Genomic DNA, 18237 nt, shown 5'->3' with positions numbered 1-18237 from the left:
CCTCTCCCTCATTCATTGGTTCTGTCTTCAATTAAAAAACTTGTTCCTGTGTAAATAAGATGAAAAATGATTGTCAGCCATCATGATAAATCATAAGTAAAAGACAAAAAGAAAAAACATTTTTGAGTGGAGTATTCATTTAAGGCATTTAGCTGCATGAGAAAAATCATACTATTGAAGCACAAATATTTTGACTTTGAATAGTTCTTTCTGACGTAAATGGGTATTACTGACTATGGGTTACTCACCAGGGGCCTCATGTATAACGCCTTGCGTAGAACTTACACTATAACATGGCGTAAGCACAAAAGCGAGAATGTGCGTACGCACAGAAAAATCCAGATGCAGGAATCTGTGCGCACGCAAACTTTCACGTTCTTCCACTACATAAATCCCGATCAGCGTGAAAAGTAACGCACGTGCACGCGCCTTCTGTCCCACCCCAACTCCTCCCAGAATTATGCCTCTTTGAATATGCAAATTGATATATATAGCCTTCTGTGAAAAGACAATGGGAAAAGCATGGGGGAAAATATAAGAATTTCATTGAATACCAAGTGGAGGCAAAGGAAAAATGTACTATTTGTTGGTTTAAACAGTGGTATAATCAACAAAAGAAAGTTGATCGAGTGACACAGCGTCGGAGAAACTCGAAAGCTCAAGTTCACAAAGTCGCACAGTGCCTGAAATAAAAAAGAAGTTGTCACATATCAAAGTCGGCGTGAAAAGGCGACTCGTAGCGGACCGTCTGAGTGTCATATGAAAGCTTATTAGGGTACAGAGAAAAAAAATAGGCACACAGTGGGAAAAAAGCACGAAATGTCAACTTTAATCTCAAAATTTACACTTTAATCACATAGTTTATTTTGTCATTAAAGTAGAACATCATAAACTTAATCTTAAAATCGTTTATTTTACTAGTTTCTCAAATCCCATCGTAACTAAAGTAGGACGTTAAATGCTTTGTTCTGTGTTTGATTTTCTATGTGCTCTATGTGTGTGAATCACTATGTGCTTCCGTTCTTTCTCTTTCTCCGACAGGACACAGAATCCATTACATTCGTGATATTACAGCTCTCTGAATAATCAAAATACTGAGATGTATACGTGATATCTTTTTCATGATGATAGGAATGAAAGCATGTTATTAAACATGGGAACACAGTGGTGCAGTGATTGTTCATATCTCACGCAAGAGGCTTGCTGCGCCATGTGCGACCTTCGATGAAATAATTTATTACAGAAGTACTGTCTCTTTCAAACGTACTAACCTCCAATTCCTGTCCTTTCTTTTCTTTCTCTAAATACCCAATCGCCACACAATCAGCTCTGTAATAGACGTTAAGCCATCTGTAAGCTTAGAACACCGATTCTTCAAAACTTTTAAGGAACATTGAAATATCTTCATAGTACATGTTTAATTATTCTATCCGTCTATCCTTCCAGTGTCGCATCAGCACCAGCAATAATACAACGCAAGGCAGGAGCTATCCGTGAACTAGCTAGCTCTGCGGCACCGTGTCCTCACATGTTTAATTATTAACAATACTGATTATTTAAATGAAGTTAAAGTTTTATCTGTATACTATAAGCAACATATTTTGCTGCATTTCATCTTAAAAATGATATCGTCATCATACACGCTTTATAAAGTGGTGCAGGTTGTGCAATATTATAACTGTAGTGCAAGTTTACAGTGGGGTAATTATACTTATAAGTACAAACACTTCTGCAAGGAGCACCTGATGGACTGATTGAGTGCGTTTATAGTTCTTGGGATGAAACTGTTTCTGAAACGCGAGGTCCGTACAGGAAAGACTTTGACGCGTTTTGCCGTGGCTGAGGTAGTGTGTGCTTGAAACTGTATACCGATAATTCTCTTTCCGATCAGCTGCTGCTGTGATTCCCCACTCAGATACAGTGATATAAATACTCCGAGTGGTGCAGTGAGAGTAATATGGAAAAAGATGATCCACTGTGGCAACCCTTAACGGGAGCAGCTCAAAGAAGAACAAGATGCAGTGAGAGTAACAACGCTAAAGCAGTTATGCTATTTGGAATACTATGGCTATTCCCTGGACCATTATATTGCTACAGGTTAATTACAATCAGATGCATTACACTAATAAACAATATGCAGTTAATTTCAGTGTATTTATAAAGCCGCATCAGGAATGTGAGTCTAAGAAAGAAAGGGTAACCACACAGGAACAGTAGCACTGCTTTGACGCTGGGTGCCACCAGTCTGCAAAACAGAGCGGAGAAATTGCGTACGCCAGGGTATGAGGTACTGTGGAAATGTGCGTGGCTTTACGCCAAGTTTAGGTTTTATGCATCGCGATTTGAGCGTGGAAACGTTCATATGCAACATTTCTGTGCGTACGCACCGTTTATACATGAGGCTCCTGGACAATTAGTCACTGTTTGTGTTTGGTTTGGTTCAGCAATTTGGCACTGACCTATGATTTGGATTTATCTCTAGGCACCTTTAGTACAATTGAAATGAAACCATCCAGACCAGGACTGTGGCTTCTAGAATCTGAAGTTGGTGAATACCAGAAAGCAGGAATGCAAACGCTGTTCTTAATTTTGGATTCAGGTAAGGAAGCAAAGTCTTAAAACAAGAGAATGTTACTCATGATTCTGAAAAAAATGAGACTTTTTAATTGAGAAATCCAATATGAAGCAGCAACTACATTTAGCTAAATGCTTTTTTATGAGTTTACATGGTGCCAGAATTGATTAATACATACTGAAGTTGTAATATGGAAACCATACTACAATGCAGAGACAGTGAAAATGTAGGAATCTATTAAGTTGATAAGTGTTTTTAATAACAATATTTTGAATTGAACTGAATCAACTCCACTGCCTCTTATCATTCTTTTTTCCAGATTGTTCAAACCCATTAGGTCTTATTTCAGGCAGTATAGCCAATGAACAAATCACAGCTTCCAGCCACAATGGTAAGTATATTTTTAAATACATTAAGTATTGCAATTTCAGTTTACAACGCCAGAAATAAAGTTACCTATTACATTTCATTTTTAATTAATCCTACTGCTGGAAGAGTCTAGGAAGACAATGTATTGAAAAATATAGAAATACTGTATGCTGATGATTTCTCCGACACAGAAGTCTTATGTGTCCTTAATAATGGACTATCTGTCAGTGACACTGCAATTGTGTGACACAAGGACTGTGTCTCTGATGTAGAGGTGAGCAACACTGGAGCACCATAAAGAACAGTCCTGTCTCCTTGTCTCACCACTCTGTACACTTCTGACTATATATATAACACCAGGCCATGTCACTTAGAGAAATTCTCAGATGATGGGGTGTATTAATAAGTCAGGTGGAGAACTTTGTCTGCATATTAACATGGTCAAATACAAGGAACTGTTTATTGATTTTCACCCCAATATGCCAAGTCACTATTCAAGGGGTGGATGTGGTTTCTTGAGGGTCCACATCAATGATAGACTGGGCTGGTCTTGTATGACAGATGAACTATATACAGTAAGAAAGGGCAGAGTGGACTCTTATCTTAGAAAAGTATGTTCCTTAAATGTGGATAGAGACATCCTTCACATAGCTCTGTGATGGCTAGTGTGATTTTCTACTTTGTGGCCAGTAACATAATTTCAAGAGAGGCCCACTGAATCAACAATCTAATTATAAAGGCAGGTTCAGTTATGGGACACACTTTGGACCCCGTGGAGGTAGTAGTGAAGGAGAGAACTAAAACAAAACTGAGTGCCATTGTGAACACACTAACACTGAGGACTTTCAGCCAACAAATTATTCAGCATGTCAAGAAACGCCACTGGGGCTCCTTTATATCTACAGCAATACACCTCAGTCTGACCATGAGGGTTCTTTTTATCTTTAGCCAAGTCAGAAGTGTTTTTCTTTGTTTCAGTAATTCATGTGTGTTTGAGAGGAGCTGTTGCTGTGGATTGTTATAATTTTTCTATATTCTCATTTTTTCTATATGTTTTAATGTTTCTATATTTCTTAAGCTTCTAAAAAAAGTGACAAATAAAGTTAAATTAAGTATCTGTTGTAAGAGAATGACATGATAAATGAAAAAGATTGGGGGTCCAACCCAGTACCCTGTATATTAAGTTTGCAAGAAAAAGAATAAACGAATGAGAAAAGGTCTTTTCAGACTTGAGTTCAATATGGAATTACTGAAAATGGTAGAGCTTCCGGTTTTCAACCCTCCGGACAGGAAACAGCGGCTCCTTGTGGATGGACACCGGAAGTGACATCAGTGAGGTCATAGGTGTCAATCATCCAGTCTGCAGAGGGGGTAAGAGAGAAGGGCATTAAAACACAGCACCAACCCCTGGTGAGGTGGTCACTAGAGCTCTTCAGCTGCTTGACACTGTTTAGAAAAAATGAGTTCATGGGAGTAATAGAAATGGAACTCTTGGTGTCTCTTTTTTTGGCACAGTCAGAAGGAATACATTAGAATCATGTCAGCCTGTTGAATGCGTCTGATGGTTGGCAGTGTAGGAGCATTAGTGGCTTATCTCGACCACTGATACAAGTTATACATGTACCCTGTGACGAATCACATTATTACAGCAGTGGAAATAAAAAGCCAACAGTCATGGAAAATCAGAAGATAACTGAGACAGATTTTCACTGATGGTGAGTGTAGCCAGAAAACAAAAAAAAAATCTTGAGTTAGAGAAGGAGGGCAAAATAAATAACAGTAATTTAATGTTAAAGCACTATGTTCAGCTGACCTCACATCAATCCATAAGTACAGCTCAGGAGCATCGCTTTTTGCCATACTCAGATAATGTTTTTTAAAACCATTGTGTAAATTGCATATATTATGAGTGAACAATGGCTATTTAGTTATCCAACCCTCCATTTTATGCATCTGCTTATGGAGATAGGAGTCGCTGAGAAAGGCTGTTTATATTCATTCCTTTTCAGCATGCCTTGTTTTGTTCTTTTGAAGGAGCTACATGTGATCATGTAAAGCCTGTCTTACTTTTTCAGATGAGGTCATTAAGGATCAGAATTACTAAATGGATAATATTGAGATAAAACAATTACAGCATTGATTTTTTTTTTTTCTAAATGTATTATTATTTTTCTTCTTCTATATTTAGTTCAGATATATTGTATACTGTGGTGGGCTAGCGCCCTGCCCGGGGTTTGTTTCCGGCCTTCAAAACTGTGCTGGCTGGGATTGGCTCCAGCAGACCCCCGTGACCCTGTAGTTAGGATATAGCGGGTTGGATAATGGATGGATGTATTGTATATGAGACCCTCTGTTGCGTAGTTTTTGTTATAGAGGAAATTTCTGACTGACTAATAAGTTTATTGAAAAAGTCTTTGCAATTTGGGGTAGAGACACTATGGCATGTTTTGATTGCTAATGTCTCCCAAGGCCCACTTTGTTTCTGGTTTTGATAAACAAGTTAACAAACTTCTTGAAGTGCTAAGCTTCATCTACATTTCACATTTTAAGAGTGTCAGAACCTGCCAGAGTTGGGGAAGACAGAAGCCAACCCGGTAAAAAGTACCAGCCCATTGTAAGCAAATCTGACAGTTACATTCACTCACACAAGGCAATGCATGGTCATCATTCAATTCAGCACCTACTTCTTCCATGAAAGCATTTAAGAAATAATGTAGTCATTTGCATTATTTTTATTTTTGTGTTTACCATTTTTATCATATACATAACGAGCATTACTATTTTGTGTGCAGGTTCCTTTGACATTAAATCCTGTTAGGAATGTAAATTGAACCCTTCATGGCATATAATGTAATTGCAACCAGCTATTTAAGATCAATCCATGTGTTAAAGAGCATCTATACGTTGTTTAAAATAAAAGAAAGACTGCAGAGGTCAGTGCTGAAAGCACAAAATATCTTTGGGAAAATTATTCCAGTTTTTGACCAAACATTTGAATGTCAAACTCAGGACAAAGCACAAGTAAACTGAGATTTGAAGACTCTGAGCCACTATGCACCTCCAATCTATCTACTATATAATAAAATGCTAAGCTCTGTATGTGTGTGTCCAATCCTTTGGAGCAATCTGATTTGTCAGTTTGGCTTTGGTGTGATTGGTCAGTTTTTACAAGGAAGAATAAACGCTTTGCAGATGGGAAATGGACAGATTCAGACACGTTCATGCAGAAGAAAGATGCTACACGCAGGGCAAGAGATAAAAAATGTTTTAAAATTTATTCTATTATCTATATTTAGCCAATAAAAGGTGTAATTTTGCTTGGCTTTTCTCTACATTCATACTGGGTAACACGGTACAACACCCTAGTTCTATTATCTATATAACTGTAATATTGACTCTATGTTTTATTTTGCATTTTTCAAACAGGAAACTGGGAACCTAAATTAGCAAGACTGAACAATAAAGGGAAATATAATGCTTGGAGTGCAACTGGAGATACTGCTAATTCCACTTGGATTCAGGTAAACAAGCATTAAATTGTGTGACCTGTAGGAGGAACACCTGTGCAATAAGCTTGAATTCAGTGTTTTAAAGAAAAGACAAAATTCCTGGAATATTCTGCTACAGGCTATTGTTGATGGCTATCTACAGGACATAAATATTTACCTGTCTTGCAAAAGAGTCACCTGCCTTGAATAGTCAGACTGCTTTGATTTAGTATCTCATCTACACACAATGTGGGGATACAGAACTGTCTGGTGCCTTTGAAAATTAACGACTTCTGGGGACATTGGTTTCTAATCAAGTACTTTTTGATAGCTGGCCACAATACTATTGTTGAACCAAAGTAAATGTGTTTACACTATTTGTTATGCAGAAGAAATTGGCTCGCACCATTGTTTCACTGATTGTCATGTTGATCTATACAGAGATTGAAGCGTTTATATATTTCTGGGTAATGGAGAATAAAGAAGAACAGAGAAGTATGGTCTGAGGCTCAGGACTGCTGCCTGTTTCTTTTATGCTTTTCACCATATCACTGTGGCGACACCCTGTAGCAACAATGGCTTGTACATGGCCCAGGTTTCCCTAGGCCTGAGGCCGGTAACACCTGCACCCCAAACACCCAGACACAACCAAACGACACAGTCATGGGTTCAAGGAAAGATATATTTCTTAAATAAAAAATATGTTTTTTTTAATCACCTGGTAGATCAGTCAAAATGACTTTTCTTTCCATTTCCACCTCCACTCTCCTTCAACAAGCCTTGTTCACCTCCTCTCGACTCTGACCGCCTGGATGAGACAGAGTGGCTGCTTTTTAAACCCAAACCCCTTCTGGAAGCACTTCTTTGTCTGGTGGAACTTCCCTGTAACAGGGAGTCTACTCGGTTTCCACACAGAAACCCCAACAGTGCTGCCCAGCAAAACTACAACTCCCATGCAGCGCAGTGGGTGTCCAAACAGGAGCCATACAAGAGGGATACTGCCACTCAGATTACTGGGTGAACACAGCATCGGGAAGCATTCTCCTTCTGCCCTTCCCTCATAATGGCCTCCCAAACAGGAGCTACCACTAAGCAGCACGGTTGGGATGTCCATCCATCCATATCCTAGTTTGGTAAGGAACCATCCACCCCAGCCTGGGTGCCAGCCAACCCATGTCTTCTATGGCAGATGCAACAAAGTAAATTGAATATAATGTCAGGGCTGACCATTTAGATATTTTAGAATATAGTAACCTTAATGAACTTGATTGCTGGACTATACTGACTAATCAACTAGTTATCATTTCATGAACAGGTGAATTTTTGCATTTCCTTATGATTTGAGACCTTTTTTGAAATGATTAAATAAACCCTCTCTCACTCTTTTGCTGTTACCTATTAATAGTTATCTACCACCACTATTTCCTAATGGTTATTACAATAGGTGATTTCTAGCTAGTACTACATATGTCTGACAGATACACAGTAACTTCTGTATGAGCTCCAACCTTCCAAAAATAATTTTTTGATAACTTTAATCAACAATCACAGAAACAGAGGAGAGTAATGGAAGCAAAGTAAAGAAGTTTTTAGTCACTACATGTAATACAATACTGGCATTATTTTGAGAACCTCCACTCCTCAATGTGTTAGGTTTATAGGTTACCTGGGCTATTAATTTGTGGTTGTGTGACTTTAATAAAGACAGCAGGATTTTAATAAGTTAAGAACACAGGTCATTAAGTTCGGGATCATCATTCTCAAACTGCAAATAACCTAAAAGAGAATAAAAGACAAAAAACAAAATGAGACTAGATTGAGATGAATCAAAGAGGGCCATGCATTTACATTTCAGGAGATGCACATGCTTTAAAAGATGTGCTAGACAGCAAGGAGTCCATATATCTACTGCAGGCAATTTTGTTTCATGTTTGTTTTTTATTTATATTATTTTCAGGCACACACCCATGTACCTAACTCATAACACGCACAACAGACTCTTAATACAAACTTCACCTCATGAAAAACCAAGTTAGTGTACTGCAGCAGAGCACCACCCAGTAATGTGTGGCAGGCAGTGTAGGTGTGCACATCTATACAAAAACAGACAAAAAAGGAAAGAAATTGTAAAAATGAAGTTATTTTAATAAATAAGCCCATAATCCATAGGTAGAATTTTATATACAAGCAGCCAGAGGGATTTCACAACAAACTCAAAACAGCAAAATACATGAGAGTAGCCCCAAAATAGTACAGCTGTACACAAATAATACACAAAAATCACTAAACAAAATTCATGAATCAAAAATTCAAGCAAAGATCAAAGAGCATTCAATAACCCAGAAAACTCAAAAACTCTAAAGGCATAATAAGATGGTCGTGACAAAGTTACAAGTTCACTACAGTGCAGTAACATCAGTAACTACAGTAACATCTCCAACTTCAGATCTCCCTTTTTTGTCTCTCTATCGTGTGACTGCCCCATAATAAACAGTTTAAATAAAGGTAATAGTAATTACTAAAATTCATTTATATTACAAATTTTAAAAAAGTTAAATATTTATGTAATATTCTGGAAAGAGCCTCAGAGCAGTAACACTTAAATGTAAAAACAAAGCACTTTTTTACTATATACTGGCTACAAAATTTACTGTTGAAGCTGTATGCTAAGGTTAAGGTTAAGTGCATATAGCATGTATAATTTCTGTTAGTAGTAATATTGTCACATGAGCACAGTCCAGTTAAACCATTCTCGCATGTCCAACCAGTGTCAACATTGTCCAGTGCCATGGTAAACAAGAATGTTTTAAAATACACAAGTTTATTTTACAGTTAATCCCTTCTGTGATTTCTGTAATATATTCCCTAACCTTTACCTTAAGGTGGATTTGCAAAGGCCAGTTGTAATCAGTAAAGTAGCCACTCAGGGTGCAAAGCAGATGTTCACATCGCTGTATGTTAAAGAATACTGGATATCCTACAGCACAGACAAGAAAAGATGGATCTATTACAGAGGGAACAGCACAACCTTCCGCAAGGTGAGTATGCGCCGCCATCTGATTTATGACACTTCTACTTATAACAAGTACCAAAACAATGTGTTCATAATCAAGTAGTATAATATAATGTTTTAGATATTTCATTATAAATAAACATTAGGGGGGAGGTGGGACGCTCAGTTTAACTAGACCACGAAATACTCACATGGCTATGCATGTTTTTTTTTTTTTATCAAGAATTTTGAGGCTAATAAAGATGCATATGGCACAGTGGAAAACATTTTTGACCCACCTATAATTGGCAGATACATCCGCCTTCACCCCACTGATTACTATATACGACCAACAGTCAGGATGGAGCTTTATGGCTGTGAACTGGATGGTAAGTAAAACAACAGTGGAAGTCTCTTGAAAAGATCAATCTGAACCTCACAGTTTGTGATTTAACCAGCTTATTATTTTTTCCTTTATTTAGCTATGCCTCCATTATATTGTCAGATGTGTCTTTAATTAAACTGGCATTGGGAGGCAGAAAGGTGTTATTTCATGCTCTTTCCAACTTATTAATTCATTTGATTCTCTTTGTTCACATCTTTCTGAGTTCCTATTGCTTTTTATTCTTTAAAATACAAAGGCTTCAGGGATTGGTTGGGTCTTTACGTGATATCCTATACTCATTTTAATGCTTATCGTTTTTAAAAATAAATGCATCAGAGTTAAAAAGGCAAATGTCACAGCTATACAAAAGAAAAATTTTAGGATTTGAGGTAAAGAATAACACATTACTGTCTAGAGGTAAATATGAATAAAATGGATAATAAAAGCAACATGTTCATGTTTTTGTGAGTCAGGTAGTTCCATTAGAGTGTTTAACCCAGCACCATCGAGTGCAATGCAGAAATTAATTCTGGATTGGACGCCAGCCTATCAGAGGGTCCACTTCTGTATTCTCCCACACTCACGTATATCAGGTCAATGAAGCGTCACCATGTCTTTGGGATTTAAACGGAGAATTGTTACGAAAGTCTAGAATTAAACCTAATTTTGATTAATTTAATGTATTTTTCATATCATTGGTATAATTTGTTCCACATTCTTGGAGTGTTATGTTCTTTTTTCACTTCTGATTTACCATAATTTCATACAGAAATTAAGTTATATTTGATTAATATTATTTAACATTTTTTCTCACTATGCCATTGTGTTCATTTAAATTCGGGGGCAGTTATAGGAAGTTGCACAAACTGACATCAGAGGTGCAAAGGTATATAAACTGGTAATCAGTTAACCTTTGTGGGTTAAAAAAACTAAGACTTTTGCGGAGAGTAAGAATGATTTAAGAACTTTTCAGGGTAAAGACTTTTGCTTGTTTTCAGACTTTGATTTTTGGCTTCATTTTCACTTAGTAATTTTCAAATTTTCTGTCTCCTGGTTTTGAATTTAGCACTCCTTTCCGGTTTTGATTTCATCGCTCCCATCTCCTGATCCATTTCCCTTACTTATCTGCGTAGTTCCTTACTGGAAGGAGAGAAAGCCTTGAAAAAAACATAACATGGACACCAACAAACAGTTCATACTGCAAATAGAGTGGGGTCTGAACTAAGAATAGCTCTGCTATCCTAATTCTGGAAACAGTAATAAGAAGTGTAATTTAGTGTTTATTGAATGAAGATGATTTCAGTTGAAAGAGATCAATGTTTTTTTTTATTTTCTCAACACATAGGATCCATTGAGAATTTTAAGTTGAAAATGGGCATATCTTTTTACTCAGTGAACAGTACATCACTCAGATAAGGGGGAATAAATTAATTACTCATCATTACATCATATGTAGAAGGTGCCAGCTTCATGCCAGTGTGGTATTACTGTTCACCATCAGGCTAAGGCTAATAATATGAAAAGAAATAAGGAAATGGAAGGTCACATACAGACACATATGAAGCTAGACTACATGCTGTTTGCTCTGTGCTAACCTCATCCCACTCTTCAGTCCATCAGCGAAGGGATGTAATGTCCTCAGCAGTTCCATTCCCATAGGGGGCTTAGTTCACTTTTCAGGGTAGACAACCTCTACTTTACAACATCTTTTTGAGCAGATTTTTCATTTTTCACATGGACAGAAATGCTGAGCTAGTCTTGTCATTTTTAAGTATCATGAAGGTTAGGAAACTCTTTTATAATTTTATGAATCCTTGGAACATTGTTTTCTAGATGTTTGTCAGTTCTTACAGTGTTTTGCATGGCACAGAGACAAAAGCACAATGACAAAAGGGCAGACTGACAAATGTATACAGGAAAATATGCGCAGACACAAGTACACACAGCTAATGGAATAGAATTTAGTGGATGCTTACAAAAATGATAAAAGGTTTCTATTGCATGTGTTAAAAGTTAAAGTGTTATTAGCTTCAAATGTTTGCTTTGTGAATTCATGCCTGCTGCTTTTTAAGAGTTTGTGCATACGTTCCCTCCTGAAATAGAGGCAATCAAATTAATACCGACATTTGGACGGGTGCCACATTTTGACTTTTTCCAAGACTTTGTGCATAATATGGAGCTGTAAATTATGCAGTGCAGTTACCTTTTTTTGTTCTTCTATGCTTCCTTTCCATTTGGGCATACTGTTTCTCTTCACATTATATGTATTTTTTTGCTACTTTAATTTATGATTAGAAATCCTTCCAGTAAATAAAGTATTTTTTTCACTGGTTAAATCACTGTACACAAGGGGTCTGTCTATTATAACTGAAATTACATTTAGATGAAAGGTTATAGAGTTGTAAAAAAAACTTCCAACATTCGGACTCCGTAAAGCTTAAAAATAACCAACTGAGTGAGATTCCAGTTTTAGTATGCGCCATCTTTCAAACAATAGCTTTCATAGGAAGCATTATTATTCTGGCTGTTTCATAAATATTAATTTATAGTAAAGTAAATCACTTTGTGCACCCTTACGGCATGTAGTATATGCTGAATGAGAGTGGAAACGAATGAAGATGTCTGGTAGAGGTGAGCATAGGATCCTTTAGGACGTAAAAGTTGTGGATACAGCACCTTTTCCTACTCATACAGGTAAGAAATGACAGTAAGCACTGAGAATACAAACAAAGACAATTACATTATTAAATGTCTTCTTTACATATCTTCTTATATAATACACTACCGTGGCTGTCTGTTTGTCTGTCCAGGATTTTAATCACCTGTAGCTGCAAACTGACCTATTGACCTGAAATTTGGTACACATATACTATGTGACGTCTACTATCCGCTTCGGGGTGATGATTGACCTCCAAGGTTATTCCTCTTTTTATTTTTATTTTATTGTAGAATCAACTCTTAGCAGTGGCCAGCAGGGCGGCCATGCGGCGCATGTGTATGAGTGCCGTTATCATTTCCTACCACTTAGCCATCTCTTCCCCTACCTCTTCATGTCTTAAATCATTCTTGAGGCAGATTGAAGACTTAAGTGCAGGCTTAAGTGAAAAATTAAGGAAAATGTACTAAGTAATTGCAACACAAACACTGACTTAATCAGTTTTAACGCAAAAAGATGCTGATGAAAAAAGAGAAGAAGGTTAGGGTGGAGAAAAGAAGAGCTGCTCAGGAAGCAGCAAGCACATCAACCTCTGAGCAAACGAATGCTAAACGTACAGAGAAACTGTATGAAAACTATGAATGTTCAAGTCAAGTGTATTCACTGCACGTTATCATGCAGTGTGCCGTTACTGGTTCTAATTATACCATTAATATATATTGCTGTTTCTGAGCATCAATTATTCGAAGTATGAAATGGATTGTGAAACAGTGTGAAAATGGATTATGCAGATGTACAAAAAGCAATCAGTACTGAGCAGAACCTTCAAGTAAAAAGTGAAGGAAATCATTTAGGATTTACTGGTTTGAGGTTCAGAAGAAAAGGAGCTGTGTTTAATGCTTCCTGGCCAAACCAAATTATGCTTTAGGAAGAATCAAGATATGCTCCCTGCTAGGATTAAGCAATGAAAATTCTCTTGAACTTGTATATAAAGATATTCATCCCCATGATTTTTGTAGCTACTTGAGCAGCTTGCTCAAAACTTTGTTGACATGGTTATGAAATAATGCTACTAAATGAAATGCACTCCTAGGTATAACCAGGCTTGTTTTGTTTTTCTCATTTAATTCTTAGCAGCTCCGAAATGTAAATGCTACCATAAAAGAGTCACAGTGATATATATCTTTGATGCATTAGGAAAATGGAAAAACTGCATGCAATGCAGAGTTCGTATCCAACCTAATTAAACAAAAGTGGAACTTGGCCTCTGCAGCCAAACAAGCATTTTCAATAAATGAACACTGAAAATGAAGTCAAAAGTTTCTACATTAAGAATCTTAATTTTGCAATGGTTTACGTTCTAGTAACAGATTGTAAACTAAGATTATCAGTCAATCATCTTAACAATTAATCTGATGCACAGCTCTATTGTGCATATAGCACGTGAACATCCTGAAGCTGCACTGGTACTCTGTCGCTCCATAAATTTATTTTCATGTCTAGCTTTTACTGCATAGCTTAAACCATGACATCCCCAATAAGGTTTGAACCAATCACATTGGCATTTGGCATATCTGCATTTTTATGAATGTGTTACCTACTACAAAACTGACTTGCATTATTATAGCAAGGCGGAGTTCTGGTCCTGATTATTAAAGAGCCTGAGAACCTCCTGCAGTCAGAGTAGTCAACTCCTCAGTTCATGGTTATTTTGCTGCTCTTTATTCAGTTGACTAACACTGAATATACAAAAATTAGTTTGCTCACTAAAAGGAAGAATCCACTTCCTTTATTTTGTTTTCCAAGAGGTGCAACAGAGAGGACCACAGCTTGGAAAAGGGCCAGCAATAAACTACAGCAACTTACAAAAGGATTTAGAGCAGTCATTGAGTTACAAAGTGCAATTACTATTTATGTTACCTTGTGAGAACTGGTAAGTGAAAATGACAACGTGTGGAATGTTCTTATTTTGCAGGGTGTTCTCTACCTTTAGGCATGGAAAATGAAGACATTGACAACAGGAAGATAACTGCTTCTTCTTATGCCTCTCATTGGATGTTAGGGAAGTGGGTCCCCTCTTTAGCTCGGCTTAATAAAGAAGGAAGCATCAATGCCTGGCAAGCAAAGGTAAGGAGAAGAGAAACAGAGAGAGACAATCTTTAGTGAGAGATGGGAGAGGAGGTCATTCTCAATAGAAACGTTAAAAAAAATAAATGTTTGCAATTTGTTATATAGTGTACAGTGACAAAGGAAGCATTTTAGTAAGCAGTAAACGTGGCATGATTATTGCTGGTTCAAATCCTGTTACTTCAGAAGGTATCCTACTCCATTGGGACCTTGAGCAAGGTTGTTAAACTAAAAATGCCTCCTATAAAAGCTAGTGATCCTGCACTCTGATCACTAAAGGTCATGCAAAAAGACAGTTTCCCCTAGGGGTTTAACAAAGTATATCAAATCAAATCCAAAATTATAACAGATGGTAATGGGTAGTGGGGGTTGCATCAAGGAAAGACCAGAAGCAGCAGGTCAGTTGTTTTTTCTAACTTTCTTTGAGAAAATAAACACTTTTTTCAATCTGATTTGTATTTAACCTTCCTTGTTAGAAAAGGATGAATGATGATCAATAGCCTGTTACCAGTAGCAGGCCATTGACACACTCTGCTGTATGAGTCTGTTGGTGTAGGGGGTTATCAGGAGTAGGAATTGGATTGGATGTCCAAAGTTAGACATACGTTCATATTTTATAATCATGTGTTGTCAATTAACACTTTCATTTTCAAATGAAAATTGACAGGAAGGAATCACCCGGCATCTCCACATCTCCACTGTGCATGCTATGGTGTAATTAACTATATTTGTGCTTAAAAATCTTTAAAAAAATATATTTACATACAGTTTGTACGGTCTGGAACGGATTAATTGTATTTACATACAATCCTATGGGGGAAATTGCTTCGGTTCACGACCAAATCGGTTTACGACCAGAGGTTTGGAACGAATTATGGTCGTGAACCGAGGTTCCATTGTATATTTATGATCTTATTTTTTTATTGTTCCTGACTTTATTTTTCTTAATTTCAAGTTTTTGATATACAGAATTTATTTATGTAATTCATTTTTGTAAGATCTTTGAAATATTTTCACATCTTATTCCAATGCCATACATTTTTTGCTTAAATTGGCACTTTAATTTTGTGTCTTTTGCTATGACGTTGTTATGACTTTGCTATTCATGGCTGTCCAGAAGTGTAAGGCGCTTGACATTATTAATGTGACAGAATAAAGGTCAGAGTTGTGCACTTCAATGTTATCTGAAATTGATCAGGAACTGAGACACTTATGAAGTACTAATGACATGTACTTATGCACTGCAGTGAGAATTTTACATTCCCAAAATAACTGCAGGAGTGCATCAGTAATGTGAACTAATAAAGAACAATGCAGGACAGAAGACAAAAAGAATACAGGTGGGATTTAAACCACAGTGCCACATGCCACCATCTATGCTACTCTGAAACTGTCATAGACTGGTACTAAGAATATTGACTATTTTTATTGGGTTTTTTTTCTCCAACTTTTTTTCAAAATACTCGCTCGCTTTGCTCGCAAAACCCATGGATTGCGCTATGCGGCAGTCACTTTGCGTCTTCACTTTGTGAAGAGGGCAGCTGAACGCACCCCAAGGAGACGCGGTCACTCCTCCGAAACCCCCTCTTAAAAGGTGATAGAATGGGAAACAAATATATATATATTTTTTTTACCTCCTCTTTGCTCGATCAGCTGCTGATTTCTGGTGCTGCCATGCCACATGATCTGCATTTTGTGCAGCGCACTTCTGTCATATCACCTATGTCCATATATTTGATCTCTTTTCACTTTTACCTTTTCATCAATATCGCATTGAATTTTGATTCCATGTTTGGAATTATATCTTGACATCGCAACGTATAACTGCCTGTGAGTAATTATCATTTCTTTCTCTCTACAAGAAATGTGCCTGACAACAGTATTCATACAAATGAGAAATGATTTCTCTCGCAGGATTTCACTTTCACCAAACAACAAATCTTTTAATTCTCGCAGATACGCCTCTTCTTTGGGAAGAAACAACTACTTTTTTTTCCCTGATGGCAACACGAATTAGACGATCTACAAGTCTCCGAGTAATAATTTCCGTTTGTTTGCTCTAATGCGATCTTTACTATCCTTTTTTTGAGACTTTTGAATTTTCGTACTTATATTATCTCTAACCTGCTCTGCATGTGTACTGCGCCAACGTTTTTGAATTATTTACGACGTTCTACTTTATCATCTACTCTTTGTCTTTTATTTCTGGCTCCGGGCATGGTTAAATCTCTTGGCACAAAGACTCATCTCATGGGATGTGAAAGTGTCTCTATGAGAAAATCACGTCTTGTCTCCTTCCAATGTTCCAAGATTTTTTTTTATAATAGAGATATAAGTTGGATTTTTCTGGGTCTCAGGGCCATGAGGCTGAGTGATTGTATTTCCTTATTTTGCCTGCAAATAGCCAATAATGTAATCTCACTCAGTTAGTGAGGCAATCAGGGACATGCAGATTTAATAAAACAGAAAACAATGTTATGTTATTCTGAATCCTCTTTGACAGGACAGTGACAGCTTCCAGTGGCTACAGATTGAACTAAACGAAAAGAAAAAGATTACCGGCATAATTATCCAGGGTGCTAAGTCAATGGGAAAAGAGATGTATGTACAGTCCTATGCAGTGATGTACAGTGACAACAGCAACACGTGGACTGTTTACAAAGAAGATCCCAGCTCCTCAGAGAGGGTACGTCGAAAAAATATAATCTTTGTTCAAACATTACAATACTACTATTACTACTACAGCTATAAATAATATTATTGCATGTCTGATATCTTACCAAAATTTAATTTCTTATCAGAGCATTTGCTGTGCATGCGAAGCACAAGTGGCCACTTCTGTGTCTTACTCAAAGCTATTCAGAAAGCAAAAGCAGAACTTGATTTGTAGCCTTCTAGTATCAAACCCAACTTTTTCATCCCAAAAGTGGAATCAACATTTTTTCAAGCATTTGAAAATCTAAACAGACTTTTGGAAAAAGTGTATATAATAAATGTATATAATCAGAGATGAGATGGACTGGGTCCCTCCTTGTGCTTGTTGCTTCTAGGTGGCCACCTGTGAACCTGAATTGGATTAAGTGGGTTTGAAAATTTCATGAAGTGACTTTAAGGCTGACATTTACATTTCTCTTTTCTTTGTTCTTTTTCAGATATTCACTGGAAACACAAATGCATCTGCTCATTCAAAAAACTATATTTATCCTCCAGTATTTGCAAGATTCATTCGAATCATCCCAAAAACTTGGCACAAGTCCATCGCTATGAGGGTGGAGCTGCTAGGGTGTGATTTTGAATGAGCAATCAACCATCATATCAGTCACAGAAGGGGTCAGTGAAGGCAAAAAAAAAAAACTCCACTCGGAGTTACTCATCAGCTTTTTATAAATTATTTGGAAAACCCCCGAGTCCTTCCTGTAAAAAGATGGTGTGTCATCTCTGTAAATTTACCACCACATTGTATCATTCACTTAGGACTCTGAAAAACAGCAATAAAATGAATGGCTTTTGCCAGACCTTACAGCAGGTACACCAAGACTTTGGACATCCACACAAAATCTGCCTTTAAAAACTTTTAATATTCAGGGCACAAACAAATAATTAAAGCATCTTATGATTATAATACATAATTTATTTAGCTGTTTT

At 37.0% G+C, this 18237-nt stretch overlaps 1 protein-coding gene across 1 annotated transcript in view; it reads left to right on the top strand.

Annotated features, from left to right (window-relative positions):
- f5 (coagulation factor V) overlaps positions 1-18015 on the top strand; it is a 114378-nt gene extending 96363 nt beyond the window's left edge. Inside the window, exons 18-25 of the mRNA XM_028799742.2 lie at positions 2483-2599; positions 2895-2966; positions 6371-6465; positions 9315-9470; positions 9669-9813; positions 14441-14592; positions 17096-17278; positions 17745-18015. Of these exons, the coding sequence (XP_028655575.1) occupies positions 2483-2599; positions 2895-2966; positions 6371-6465; positions 9315-9470; positions 9669-9813; positions 14441-14592; positions 17096-17278; positions 17745-17891 (1067 nt within the window). The 3' untranslated portion in view covers positions 17892-18015. The remainder of the gene's footprint in view (positions 1-2482; positions 2600-2894; positions 2967-6370; positions 6466-9314; positions 9471-9668; positions 9814-14440; positions 14593-17095; positions 17279-17744) is intronic.
- The last annotated feature ends 222 nt before the right edge of the window (positions 18016-18237 follow it).

This window comes from Erpetoichthys calabaricus, chromosome 4, assembly GCF_900747795.2.
Source record: "Erpetoichthys calabaricus chromosome 4, fErpCal1.3, whole genome shotgun sequence".
In the NCBI taxonomy this organism is placed as follows: Eukaryota; Metazoa; Chordata; class Cladistia; order Polypteriformes; family Polypteridae; genus Erpetoichthys; species Erpetoichthys calabaricus.
This window is presented reverse-complemented; position numbering and strand designations above follow the sequence as displayed.